Here is a 15396-nt window from a genome sequence, read left to right on the forward strand (position 1 = left end):
AAACTTGTCTAAACAATGCATGATTTGCCTTTTGAAAAAACAGTTATCATTTGGCTCTATAGCCCTGTGAATTACCTGGTTCAAATAAATACATTTAAAAGCTGAAGAGTGTTGAATAAGAACAAGTAACTGATATTACCTGGAACCTAGAACTTCAATGCACAGACTCTAAGTCAGTGGTTAGTGCTTCCCTTTCTTTTTCTTTCTTTCTTTTATTTCTTCCTTTCTTTCTTTATTTTGGCTCCCTGACTCCCTGGCTCGGTACTCAGGAATCAGTCCTGGTGGTGTTTGGGGGACCATATGGGATCCTGGTAACATGGTCAGCTATATGAAGGCAAGGGCCTGACTCCCTCCCTGTAACAAGGTCTCTAGCTCCTAAATTGGTGTTTCCTAAAGTATCTGATACTGCCTGCCTTATTGTGGGGTGCTTAACACAATTCAAAGGGAAAGTATTGAGTGCAACAGATAGGCATTTTGTTGTCTTAAAGAAGGTAGATTTCCTGGGCCTGGAGAGATAGCACAGCGATGTTTGCCTTGCAAGCAGCCGATCCAGAACCTAAGATGGTTGGTTCGAATCCCAGTGTCCCATATGGTCCCCCGTGCCTACCAGGAGCGATTTCTGAGCATACAGCCAGGAGTCACCCCTGAGCACTGCTAGGAGTGGCCCAACCCCCCCCCAAATCAGAAAAAAAAAAGAAGGTAGATTTCCAGGGGTGCGCTGATATTTTTCCTCAGAAATAGGATATTAGGTCAAATAACTTTAGGGATCTCTGACTCTAAGCCTGTATGAACCCCTTTTCTCAGTAATATACTTTATCAAAGAACACTATAAAGACACCTAAAGTATAAATGTCTTTGTTTAAATATATGTCTGTTCAAAACATGTAGAGGCAATTAAAGGTAAAGCCAAAATATAAAAATGTTGAAGGGAAAAAGTGCAAGGAACCAAGTAGAAGACGAATAAACCTCAGAATTTCACTGTGTAGACACAAATACTGCAGCATTATCCAAAACTGCCTCATGTGTTTAACATGTTAATATATCAGCCTGCAGGGAGGAAGAGCTAGTTACACATAAGCTTAACTAAATGGCCATTTTATTGCATCTTCAGCTCATTTTAAAATCTAGGCCTTTAAAAGCATCTGAAAATAGGTAAACTAGTAAATCATCCAGCTCAGCACTCTTTGCATGCAAGTGCTGAATCCAAATAGGTCAACATTAATATAAAACAGTCTTGCCTTTTAAAAAAAAATCAGAATTAGATAGCTTATGAAAAATGCTTGCAAATATGAACCATGCTTCACAAACCTATTAAAAGTAAGACTTTTCTAGAAATGTCTCCTTTATGCATAATGGTAAATAAAGTCTGCTTTGTGTCATCCATGTACTTGAGTAATTAGAACAGCTGGAACATAGTATGATTCAAAAGTTGCAGAGTGCATATTTTCATATAACTCCTATAAGGCAAACTCCAATGAACTAGAGTCAAGTTGTTATTGTTATTATTTTATAATACAAAAACTTTTCTCTCATGTGTGTGTGTGTGTGTGTGTGTGTGTGTGTGTGTGTGTGTGTGTGAAAACTAGAAGGTCAATGCTAAAATATGGTAAAGTGTTGCTGTTTGTCTCAGTAATGCTAGGATGGAACTGGGATTCACACATGGAATGCTTAAGTTCAAGTCCATAGAGTTATTTCCCCAGCCCAAAACATTTTCTTTTTTATTTGTTTAAAGTATGTTGAATTATTGTTTTATTTTTCATTTGGGGGCCATACTGAGTCACTCATGTAGAGTCACTCATGGGAGGGCTCAGGAAATCTTCGGTTCTGGGAATCAAACTGGGACCAGTTGCATTCAAGGAAAGGTATCTTCCTTGTACTATCAGCCTGGATTCCAAAATCTGAGTTTTATTTAGTTGTTTATTTGTTTAGAGCTTCTTTATTTCTACAGCTCAGAAAACATAAAAGGGTAGTTCTTACATAAATCAACTTGACTATCTTCATGAGAATAAGTGCACTTTACTATTACTAAAGTTGATACTCACAAAGACTGATGTTATGACAAAAAATAGGAATTGACAAATTAATTTGTATTTAAATATATTATAATTAAGAATTAAAATAAGATAAGTGATGGCATGAATAGACTATGTTTCAGAAATTGCTATTTAAAATCACAATTTATATTTCTGAAGCAGCCTCAAATACCATATTAAAGATTAAAATAAGACCTTGGAATTGGTATCTTGGCAATAAATACTCTATTTCCAAATTTGATATTTGTAACCACATTTCAACATCTTGACAACAATAACTTCAGTATTCACATGTTCCTCATCTTCTAATTAGAAATATGTCTCATATCAGTAGATACTGAGATGGCTGGCTTGTTTTCTGAATGCTGGCTCTGACTTTCAGATCCTCTTCAATAACAGAAATATTTCCTTTTTTCCTTTTTTTTAATTTTTATTTTTAGTTTTTTGGTTTGGAGGCCACACCCAATGATGCTCAGGGGTTACTCCTGGCTATGTGCTCAGAAATTGCTCCTGACTTGGAGGACCATATGGGACACCAGAGGATTGAACCACAGTCCGTCCTAGGCTAGCACACACAAGGCAGATGCATTACTGTCCTGTGCCACTGCTCCAGAACCATATTTCCAATTTTCATTGCATGTGTGTGTGTTTTTGCTTCTGTATTTTACTGTTTACTTAAGCACCATGAATACAAACATATTTGTAGTTGGGTTTCAGTCATAAAAAAAAGAACACCCCCCTTCACCAGTGCAACTTTCCAGTACATAGTTCCATTTTCCATTCCATCTTTTTTTATTTTTATAACATTCTTTCAAGTTCAATAACTATGCCAGGAGAGATAAGAAATCTAACTGGGGGCTGGGAAGGTGGCGCTAGAGGTAAGGTGTCTGCCTTGCAAGTACTAGCATAGGACGGACAGCAGTTCGATCCCCCAGCATCCCATATGGTCTCCCCAAGCCAGGGGCAATTTCTGAGCCCATAGCCAGGAGTAACCCCTGAGCGTCAAACGGGTGTGATCCAAAAACCAAAAAAAAAGAAAAGAAAAGAAATCTAAAAAAAAAAAAACAAACATTTTTTTGGAAGCATTGACAAACTCAAGGCTACCATGGTTAGAAATGTATGTGAAGCTCTGAAGCGTCGAAATTTAAGATATTCTGACACTGAAAATAAGACTCAAGAATAAAAATCTTCACTCTTTTCAATATCCTCTGCTCATTTTGCTTCTAAAATAATTTTCTCAGGCTAAATGAATACAGAAAAAAAAAGAAAGAGAAATGGAAGGAGGGAGAAAGGAAGGAAGGAAGGAAGGAAGGAAGGAAGGAAGGAAGGAAGGAAGGAAGGAAGGAAGGAAGGAAGGAAGGAAGGAAGGAGGAGGGAGGAGGGAGGAGGGAGGGAGGAAGGGAGGAAGGAAGGAAGGGAGGAAGGAAGGAAGGAGAGGAAGGAAGGAAGGAAGGAAGGAAGGAAGGAAGGAAGGAAGGATGGATGGATGGAAGGAAGGAAGGAAGAGGAAGGAAGGAAGGAAAGGAAGGAAGGAAGGAAGAGGAAGGAAGGAAGGAAGGAAGGAAGGAAGAAGAGGAAGGAAGGAAGGAAGGAGGAAGGAAAGGAAGGAAGGAAGGAAGGAAGGAAGAGAGAGAGAAGAAGAAGAAGAAAGGAAAGAAGAAGGAAAAGAAAAGAAGAAAGAAAGAAAGAAAGAAAGAAAGAAAAGAAAGAAAGAAAGAAAGAAAGAAAGAAAAGAAAGAAGAAAAGAAAGAAAGAAAGAAAGAAAGAAAGAAAGAAAGAAAGAAAGAAGAAAGAAAAGAAAGAAAGAAAGAAAAGAAAGAAAGAAAGAAAGAAAGAAAAGAAAAAGAAAGAAAGAAAGAAAAGAAAAAGAAAGAAAGAAAGAGGGGCCGGGAAGGTGGCGCTAGAGGTAAGGTGTCTGCCTTACAAGCGCTAGCCAAGGAACGGACCGCAGTTCGATCCCCCGGCGTCCCATATGGTCCCCCCAAGCCAGGGGCGATTTCTGAGCACATAGCCAGGAGTAACCCCTGAGTGTCAAACGGGTGTGGCCCAAAAACCAAAAAAAAAAAGAAAGAAAGAAAGGAAGGAAGGAAGGAAGGAAGGAAGGAAGGAAGGAAGGAAGGAAGGAAGGAAGGAAGGAAGGAAGGAAGGAAGGAAGGAAGGAAGGAAGGAAGGAAGGAAGGAAGGAAGGGAGGGAGGAAGGAAGGGAGGGGGGAGAGAAAAAGAAAGGAGGAGTGAGAGAGGACAGAAGGAAGAAAGGAGTAGAAAACTCTTGTGGTCTAATTAAAAGATTAAGAACATGAGCTCACATTATTATTCATGATTTCTGGAATGGCCTGTGTGTCATTTCTATTCCAGAGAGTTGAACAGCATGCCATGATGAACATTTCACATTCTAAGAATAATATAGGTCATGCTATATACCGATTACTGAATGTTACATAGAAAATGAAAAGATAAGTCTAAAAATACATATTTCTTTGTCATTAACCACAGACTTCTCTCTCACTCTCTCTTACTCTATCTATCTCACTCACTCGCTCGCTCACTCGCTGTTGGGCCATACCTGGTGTGTTTAGGAGTTATTTGTGGCTCTGCACTAAAAAATTACTCCTGGCAGACTCAGGCGACCATATGAGATGCTAGGGATAGAACATTGGTCAGCTGTGTGCAAGGCAAATGCTCTATTCTATTTCTGGCCACCTTTCACATTTTTAAAAGGAGAAAACCAGTAGAGAAATAGGCAAGGTGATAAAATGTGTTTGTTTTGGAATCATACACAGCAGTGTCCAGGGGTTATTCCTGGCTCAGGGGTAGTTCTTAATGGGGCTTTGGAGGAACCATATGTAGTTTCAAGTATCAACGCTTGAGAGACTTACCTGGAATCACTCCACAGTAATGAGATGACTTCCCTCTGTTTTGCTCTTCTGTGGACCTTTTCTGCCTATAGACGCGGTGAGGGTGACCTGTGATGGCTACTGTATCATTGAGAGGTTCGATAAAGATGAAGTCCTCATTGAGCTGTATAAACCCCATCTGGAACATAAAACATAACAAATATACTCAAAATTACGATTCAAATAACTCACTTTCTAGGTGATCTGGCTCACCCACATACCATTTCTTTTCAAAAGGGCACATGGGGCAACTAGGAAGCCTAGTGGCAGCACCTCCTCTCTCAGATAAGGTAACTGTCTCACAGTTTTATGACCTAAAATCTTTATGTACTTTACTGAATAAGCACAAATTTCATTTAGCCTGTGTGGGTGGGAGGCAAAATGCCAGCAACAGATGTACAGTAAAAAAATTTGGAATGTTAAAGGCTCCCTTTGGGAGGCCCACAGAGTCATTTAGACTTAAAGGATGTACAGAAAAACGATGCCATTTTTAATTGCCTCCACGAAAGAGTCATTTGGACAGTTATGTAATAAAGTAATTCATGTTGCCTATCAAAAGCAAATGTAGGTTGACACTGTAGTGGCATAATGTAAAATCTTAAAGCCTCCCACTTAGCATTTGTTTTGAATAATAAATTATAAAACAAAACAGCTACTTACATAAGCAAGGTTAATTTTGTACAGTGTCATGTTGTTACTTTTAGTCAACTGTGGACAGGAAGTTAAGGCTGTAAAACATGGTGAGCATCAATAAACAGAACTTATATGGCCAAGCCCAGGTCAGTGGTAGAGACCTGCTTTGTAAGTATGGGTTTTTGAGTTCAATATTAGCATGCCAACATCCTGAGTATGATCCGAATGACACTGTCACAGCAAACCTGGGTAGCCTTCAGCACATTGCAACCAGGTGTTAGACCCTAACATCAGAAGAAGTACAAAGAGAGGAGAAGGGGGACATACAGAATCTTACATGTAGAATTCATTTTAATATATTGAATCTAAGCCTAGTCTATTAGTTGCTTCCTTCTTAAACATATAAATTTGTACTATTACTGGGAAAATATTTCACATGGAGATACATATGACTTGGTCTCTCTCTATTTTTTTTTTTATTTTTGGATCACACCTGGTGACACACAGGGTTTACTCCTGGCTATGAGCTCAGAAATCGCTCCTGGTTGGGGGATCATATGGGACATTAAGGAATGAACTGAGGTCTATCCTGGGTCAGCCATGTGCAAGGCAAACGCCATACCACTACACTAACAGCCCGGTCCCTTGGTTTCTTATTTTTTACTATTTTACTCTAACCTACATGTAACATATATTTGACTATTCCATGATCCCTTTATAATGATTTTTGAAGAAATATCCTGGAATCGGCACTGTGCATACTCAATTTCCAACATGAAAGTTTCTAATTCTGTTTAACATTTACTAAGTGAATTTAATTCACTTTAACCTAAGCCATATACAATTAACAAAAGATAACATAATTACTTCTTAACACATAATAATTCTTCCAAATGGAATATGAGGAGTGTGAAATCTACACATAAATATTAGTTCTGCCTAGCATAGAGGAGGTTTTGGGGATTAAAGTGCTTTGAATCTCCTAAACAGAGAGCCCAGTAATGGGTACATATTGAATCATATATTCTACACAGGTTTTTATATTACAAGATATCTTAAAAATTAATCTAGATGGCTGGGGCCAGAGCGACTGCACAATGGTAGGGCATTTGCCTTACATGCGGCTAACTTAGGACGGACCTTTGTCCCACCCCTGGTGTCCCATATGAACCCCCAAAGCCAGGGGCAAATTCTGAGCCAGGAGTAACCCCTGAGTGTCATCGAGTATGGCTCCCCCCCAAAAAATTAATGTAGATGATACACTGGCCTACTCAGCAGAAAACTTGCCATCTCAGGAGGAGAGGATGAGCCAAGCCCCCACCCTGCCAATGCCATGCTTGCACATCCATCAACAAGAATCACACTTTCCCCAATGGCCCTGCCTCATCACTGACTTTCTACAATTTTCTTTGGAGACACCGATCTGAACACACTTCAGGAACACCAGTTTTGAGGCTGATAGAACCAAAGCTTTTTTTAAAAAAATATCTTTATTTAAACACTTTGATTACAAACATGATTATGGTTGGGTTTCAGTCATGCAAAGAACACCCCCCTTCAGCAGTGCAACATTCCCATCACCAATGTCCCAAATCTCCCTCCTCCCCACCCCAACCCCGCCTGTACTCTAGACAGGCTTTCTACTTCCCTTGTTCATTCTCATTGTTAGGATAGTTCTCAATGTAGTTTATTCTCTAACTCATTCATCACTCTTTGTGATGAGCTTCATGAAGTGAGCTGGAATTTCCAGCCCTTGAGTACAGGCATTCTCCCCGCATATCTTACTTTTTTCATGAAGCATGGCAGCTGAGTACATGCCCCTAAAAGTCAGGTATAGTGTTTTGAATTTCTGGACAACTTCATTTGTTTGATACTGTCATCCCAAAAGAAATAGCCCAATTAAACAGAATAAATAACTAAGAGCTTACTAACCCTTCTGCCATTGTATTAGTAACTTCATTGAAGATACAATAATTTCACAAATATGCTACATACTGTACTTTGCCTTTTTTTCTTTCTTTTCTTTTCTTCTCTTCCATTATATATTTTTCTTTTTGTGTGTTTTTAATAACTTCATTTCACTTATCTAGAAACAAATGCATTATTATCAACTATTTCAACTATATGATAATGCATTTTCTTTAAATAAATAAAATTAACCTAAAGCCATGAAGATAATATGAGGTAAGAAAGACATAGGCCTTGCACAAGGCTGATCCTAATTTATTCTTTAACACCACATGTTCAATCCCCTGAATACCATGAAATATTGTCCCAGCACAAATTAATAGTAATTTGAAATTCCTCATGAATTTTTAAATTTATCTTTTTGTTACTGATAAAATTGTCATTACCTTCGTTTTTCTCCTAATTTTCACTCTTCTGGACACTCTCTTTATCTCATACACACACCTTTAAGGTTGGAGAGATACAAAAAGATGTCCTGTAATTATTATTTTAGAATCTCAGATAGATACAATAATTGTCAAATTTAATATACTTTAATATTGCTTCTAGTGAGTTGTTTTATTTCCATATATTTTTCATTACTTCAATTATGAAACTTCTATAAATTTTAAATTATGTAAAATACTCACAAATTTTATATAGGCCCTAATTTAATGAAAACAAAGGAAGTTAAAAACTATCTTCAAAATAAAAAAAATTAAGTTGATACTTGCATTTGAATCTTAAGATTAGGTCCAAATTACGCAACATTGATACAGAATATTAAAATACCTAGTTATGTTGCACTTGATAATGTAATTCTCAGTTTTATACAACCTTCAAAGCCAAAAAAAAGAATTAATAGTGTGACTACTAAATAAGATAATTATGATGTGGTCTTCATAAATAAAATTTTTGTAATATTATTCTATCCACAGGCTACAAAGATGATTTGATTTCTTTAATATCTATAAAATTTAACAAAATGAATTAAAGTAAAATTTAATGGCCTTCTCCAAAGGCAACACAAAGGAGAACTGATCCACATAACTGAATTGGGGAGTAATGGCTGAAAGGGAGGAAGATTAGGGTCCTGAGGGAGATTAGTACACTATAGTGGGGTGTGGTATTGAAATTATCTGTATGGAAAACCATCACTAACAATACTGTAATTCACAAAACATCAATCATTGAAAACTAATAAAAAGACAAAGTAAAATAAAATTATGAACAAACAATGCATGACCTAAGAACATATACTAAATTAAGAGTCTCTGAATTATAACTTCTAATGATGATATAGTAATTAACAACCTTTAATTATAAAATGATTGAATAAGGCTGTAATATTTACTAATTTTGATGTATCCAGGTTTTATATGTTTCATATATTGGTCAAATCCAATACAGAGTAAAACACTCAAAAAACATTCACCATACATTTTATTAACAAGGGAAAATGAGACAGACCACAGACACACCAAACTCGTACTAAAGGATGACATTAAATCCTATGACAATAATCTCTCCCAATGTGAATGGACTAAATAAATGCACCAGTTAAGAGACACAGAGTGGCAAAATGGAACAAAAGGCTGAATCCAACTTTTTTAAGACTAAAGAAACACATCTGAATAGTCAGAATAAACACAAACTCAAACTCAAAAGGTTGGAGGATAATCAATCAAGGAACAACTACCTTAAAAAGGCTGGAGTGGCAATACTAATTTCAGATGACACAGACTTTAGACTTTAAAAGGTTATAAGGGGCAAAGTTGGATATTTTGTAATAATCAAGAAATATGTACAACTGGAAGAAATCACACTCCTAAACATATAAGCACCCAATGAGGTACCAGCAAAATATTTAAAACAACTGCTAACAAACATGAAGGATTTAATAACAACACAATAATGTGAAACTTCAACACTATCTGGTCACCACATAATATATCAACCAGTTTGAAAGCTAACAATAATATGCTAGCACTAAAAGGATCAATAGAAGAAATTTGCCTAGTGTGTGTGTGTATATATATATATATATATATAATATTACATTATATATATAAAGGGCTCATCCATCAGAAAACTGGATACACATACTTCTCCAATGCACATGGGTCATTCTCCAAAATAGACTGCATACTAGCCCATAAAATGTATTTTCATAAAATAAAAAGGATAGAGGGGTATGAAGAGATAGCACAATGGTAGGGCACTTGTCTTGCACACAACTGACCCATGAAAGGATGGACCTCAGTTCTATCCCTGGCATCCCATATAGTCCCCCAAGCCATGAGTGAATAGCCAGGAGTAACCCCTGAATGTTATCGGGTGTGACCCAAAAACCAAAAAAAAAAAAAAAAGAGGATAGAAATTGTACATACTAACTTCTCAGTTCATAATGTACTGATATTGGATATGAATAACAAACAGACACAGAGGGAAATTGTTAACACTTGGAAATTAAACAGCTCACCACTGAAAAACTGGGTCAGAGACTAAATCAAAGAGGAAATCAAAAAGATTCCTGAAAACTAATGAGACTGAAGACTCAAATTATCAATTTGACACAGCTAAAGTTGAAATAATAAAATAAACCAACAAAATAAACCAAAATAGGAAGATGGAAGGAAATAATAAAGCTTACAGCAGAAATCAATAAATGGGTAATCCAGAAAACAACTGAAAGTCAAAAAATCAAGAGTTTGTTCATAAGAAAAATTCAACAATGAGGACAGCGAAGAAATGACAACTTGACCTAAGACCAGAAAGTTCTATCACATCACCTAACACTAAGTGGAAATCAGAAGATGTATTGTCCTTTGAACTATGAAAAATAAGAGCACTAACTACAGAAAACTGACTTTGACAACCGTGACTGGGCAGAGCTTACCTTGAGACCATTAAGGAAAACCCTACCCTAGGCTGTAGCCCAGGACTCTTATAAAAATCAAGATTTCTTAGTACAGAGGCCCAATTTGGACAACACAGACAGAGCAGAGCCTTTGAAACCATAATTTCCTAGACTTCAGCTTAGGGAACAAGCAAAAACATGGAGCACATGATACAGAAAACTGAACACACCAACAATGATGAAACAGAACCTCAAGAACTGTAAAGACTCTATCCTAGGCCTTGTCCTAGGACCTGCACAAATACCAAGATTGTTAGCTACAGTGGCCTGATTTTCTCATCAGAGTAAAGTTTCCTGACACCACAAAAAAAAAAAAAAAAAAAAAAAAAAAAAAAAAAAAACCTGGGCTATGGCAATGAGAAGGTATGGAGCTAGTGGTTGTTCCCATGACAATATGCTTCAAGAGTGGAGAAACCCTGAATCTCTTAGGTCACGGGAATTTCCTTCCTTCCCCAATAATCACTGTGCCTATGCAAAAAAAAAAAGAGTGGGGGAAGGAGAACACCAAACCCTGCCACTCCAGCATTCCTTTTTCTTGTTTTGTTTTGTTGTTTGTTTTTGATATTATTTTCCTTCTCTTTTTCTTCCACTTTTTTCTTTTTTTTTCACTCTTGTGGATATTGTTTGGTGATTTTTTTTAGTAGTTATACCATATTTTTCTTCTCTTTTCCTTAACCTTTTTTTTTAATAAGATTTTTTTTTATTTTGGTTTTTGGGCCACACCTGTTTGATGCTCAGGGGTTACTCCTGGCTGTGCACTCAGAAATCGCCCCTGGCTTGGGGGACCATATGGAATGCCAAGGGATGGAACTGCGGTCCATCCTATGCTGGCGCTTGCAAGGCATACACCTTACCTCTAGCGCCATCTTCCCGGCCCCTTCCTTAACCTTTTTTTTTTTTTATCTCCAACAGAATATCATAACTTGAATCATTCAGCCTCATAAATTAAGGAGGGAAAATAATGCTACCAGGACCAGTCATAAGAACATGTAGTGAAAATAAAAAATGACCAGACTGGAACACCAAACCCAAAGTCAATGACAACAGAATAGATACCCAATCTACAACAAGCTGTAAAGTGGAGACCAGTTACACTAGTATTATAGGGGGATAAAGGAGTAAGATATGGGAGACATGCTGGGAACAGAAGTGGAGGGAGGACAACATTGGTGGTGGGAATGCCCTTCATTCATTGTCACTATGTACCGTAAATAATTCTGTGTAATGCACTTCAGTCACAATAAAAATTAAAAAAAAAAAGAAAAATTAAACAAGATTGATAAACCACTAGTTAAACTCACAAAAAAGGAAGAGAAACTTAATAAACTGAATTAGAAATGAAAAGAGGGAGTTTACTATAGACACTATTGAAAATAAAAGAGTAATCAGAGATTTTGTTTAGAAACTCTATACCACAAAACATGAGAACCTGAAAGAAAATAAACAAATTGTTGGACTCAGAACCCTTCAAGATTGAACCAAGATAATATAGCATATTTTAACAGACCCATCAATATTGAGGAACTTAAAATGGTAATCAAAAGTCTTCTCAAAAAAAAAAAAAAAAAAGCCCAGTCAGGCCCAGATGGATTCACTAACAAATTCTTTCAGACCTTTTGAGAGGAAAACCTCTTCAACAAGAGGAACTAGGTCAGCTACATGCAATAAAAAAGAGAATTCAGACCTCCATCTAACACCATGAACAAAGGTCAAATTAAAATGGATTTTGATACCAGACCAAGAACCATATGATATATAGATGAGAAAGTAGGTAAAACACTCCATGACACTGAGACTAAAGGCATCTTCAAGGAGGAAACACCACTGTCCCAACAAGTGGAAGCAGGGATAAACAAATTGGACTATATAAAACTGAGAAGCTTCTGCACCTCAGAGAAAACAGAGGCTAGGATACAAATACAACCCACAGGATAGGGGAAACTATTGACATAATACCCATCAGATAAAGTGCCAATATATAAGGTATATAAAGTACTGACAGAACTTAATAAAAAAAAAAATGTAACCCTATCCAAAAATGTGAGAAGAAATAAATAGACATTTCCTCAAATAAGAAGTACAACTAGTCAAAAGGCACATGTAAAAAATTTCTCCACATCACTGATAATCGTGAAGATGAAATAAAAACAACAATACATATATCATTTCACACCATAGACACTGGCAAACATCACAAAGAACAAGAACAACCAAATGCTACCATGGATGTGAGGAGAAAGGAACCCTCATTCACTTTTGGTGGGAATGCCATCTAGTCCAGCCTTTTAGAAAATAATATAGATGTTCCTTTAAAAAACTGGACATTGACTCCATGATCCAGCAATACCAGTCCTAGGTATATATCCTAGGACCACAATATAATATAATATTATATATAATATGTTATATATAATTATATATTATATAACATGATAATAATATAAAAACAATATAATAATGCCCTCTGCACTCCTATGCTCATAGAACTATTTACAATAGCCAAAATCAGGAAATAGCCAGTTGCCAAAAACTGGGTATGTGGCTAAAGAAATGGTAATTCATCTACATAATGGAATATTATGCAGTGTCTAGAAAGAATGAAGTCACAAAATTTTCATGTACGTGGATTAATATGGAGACTATTATGCTGAGTAAAATAAGTCAGAGGGAGAGATATAAACACGAATAGTTTCACTCATCTGCAGGATTTAAGAAAATTATAAGATAGTTTAGTAATAATACTTAAAGACAATAGAGATGAGGGCCAGAAGGACCAGCCTAAAATATGAAGCTTATCACACAGAGTTGTACGTACAGTTAGAGAAATAACTACACTAACAACTACCATGACAATGATAGAGTACAAAATACAATGCCTGTTTCAAATACAGACAGGGGATGGGGAGGGAGGATGTGGATGACGTTGGTGGTGGGAATGTTGCACTGGTGATGGCAGTGTGCATTTTATGGTTGACCCAAATATGAATGTTTGTAGTTATGGTGGTTAAATAAAGAAATTATTAGAAAAAAAAGAGAAAAGAAGGAGGTGCTAGCCTGTGAAATTAAAAAATCTGTAGGTGGAAAATTCAACCAACTCAAAGAACAACTTTCAGAAGATGATAGAGTCCATACAAATCGAACTGAAGTAACTAAAAAACATGTTTTCAAGCCATAGTAGCAGAATTACATAGATGAAGAATAGTATAGACTAACATAAAGATAAATTTCAAATAAACATTAATAAGTCTAAAAAGAAAGGAGAGGCAAAACATTGGAAGAAAATTTAAGGCACTTGATGAATAAAAAGAGAAATAATCTCCAAATTATAGAAATACCAGAAGGAGAGGAAAAGGGAAAGAATAGGTAGTGAGGAAGATAAAACCAGAGTACATCCCCACTCTCTGGAAAGAGGTGTGCTGTACAAATCAGAGACAAAGGAGTGCCAAACAAAATAGACTAACAGAATAACACAAAGTTATATAGTAATTCAAATGGCAAAAGACAAAGGGAGAGATGTACTCCTTAAAGTAGTAAAGTAGAAGAAAATCCTTAAGTATAAAGGAAAGAATATAAGAATTAAGCCAGATCTCTCATTTGAAACAATTGAGACAAGAAGATTTTATTAACATATTCATATTAATAAATTTTAAAAAAGCTCAAAATAGATTCCACTACCCTGCAGACCTATAACATGAAAACTTCAAAACACTTAAGGAAGAAATTGAAGAAGTCCTATGGAAATAAAAAAAAAATTCATGTTCATGGATTTGAAGAATCAATATTCTCAAAATGACCATATTCCTAAACTACTATATAAATTCAATGCAATTCCTATTCAAATTCAGACAACATTCTTCAAGGACTTAGCACAATCAATTATAAAGTTTCTACGAAACCAATAACAGATCTAAGCTAGCCAATTCCATACCGTAAAATAAAAAGTAAATAAATTAGAGGCATCTCATTACCTAACTTGAAGTTCTACTACAAATAAATAGTGGTTAAAACAGCATGATATTGGAACAAAGATAGACTTTCAGACCAATAGGTTGAAATAGAATATCCAGTGGCAAACACCCAAGTATATGGTCAATTAATCTTTGACAAACGAGTCAAGAACTTGAAATGGGTTAAAGATAGTTTCTTTAACAAATGGCATTGGAACAATTGTATAAACATGTATAAGAAACTAAAGATTGATCCATATCTCACACCTTACACAAAAGTGAATTCAAAATTGGATCAAAGACCTTGAAATTAGTTTGAAACATCAAGTTCATTGAGAAAATAAAGGCAGAACACTCCAGAACTTACCTCAAAGAAATTTTCAATGATAGGATGCCAATGGCAAGGACTACATAATCAAATCTGAATAAATGGAACTACAACAAACTAAAAAGTTTTTGTATGGCAAATAAATAAATAAATAAATAAATAAATAAATAAATAAATAAATAAATAATAAACCCACATACTAAAACAAGAAGACAGTTGAGTGGGGGAAAATTGGTCTATCAGATAAAGACTTGATATCTAGAATATACAAAATACTCATCTAAGCTAACTCCACAAATATTAAAAACCCCATCAAAAAGTTGGGAGAACGGGTCAGAGCGGTGGTGCAGCCATAGGGCATTTGCCTTGCATGCGCTGACCTAGTATGAACCACAGTTCAATCCCCCAGCATCCCATATGGTCCCCCATGCTAGGAGCGATTTCTGAGCACATAGCCATGAGTAACCCTTGAGCATCACCAGGTATGGCCCAAAACCAACCAAACAAACAAACAAAAAATTGGGAGAGGAAGTGAACAGACACTTCTCAGAGGAAGATCAATAGATGGCCATAAAAAAAAAATAAGCTCGTCATCATTTATCATTAGAGAATTCAAGACAGCAATGAGATATCTTCCGCAGTGTGGAATGCATATTTCAAAAAATAATGACAACAAACCTCTGTTGGCAGGGCT

General features: G+C 36.1%; 1 protein-coding gene across 1 annotated transcript in view; it reads right to left on the reverse strand.

Moving 5' to 3' along the window:
* Positions 1 to 15396, reverse strand: part of ADAMTS19 (ADAM metallopeptidase with thrombospondin type 1 motif 19) — a 272346-nt gene that overhangs the window by 218547 nt on the left and 38403 nt on the right. Inside the window, exon 3 of the mRNA XM_049787377.1 lies at positions 4910 to 5066. Within this exon, the coding sequence (XP_049643334.1) occupies positions 4910 to 5066 (157 nt within the window). The remainder of the gene's footprint in view (positions 1 to 4909; positions 5067 to 15396) is intronic.

This window comes from Suncus etruscus, chromosome 14 (assembly GCF_024139225.1).
Source record: "Suncus etruscus isolate mSunEtr1 chromosome 14, mSunEtr1.pri.cur, whole genome shotgun sequence".
Classification (NCBI taxonomy): domain Eukaryota; kingdom Metazoa; phylum Chordata; class Mammalia; order Eulipotyphla; family Soricidae; genus Suncus; species Suncus etruscus.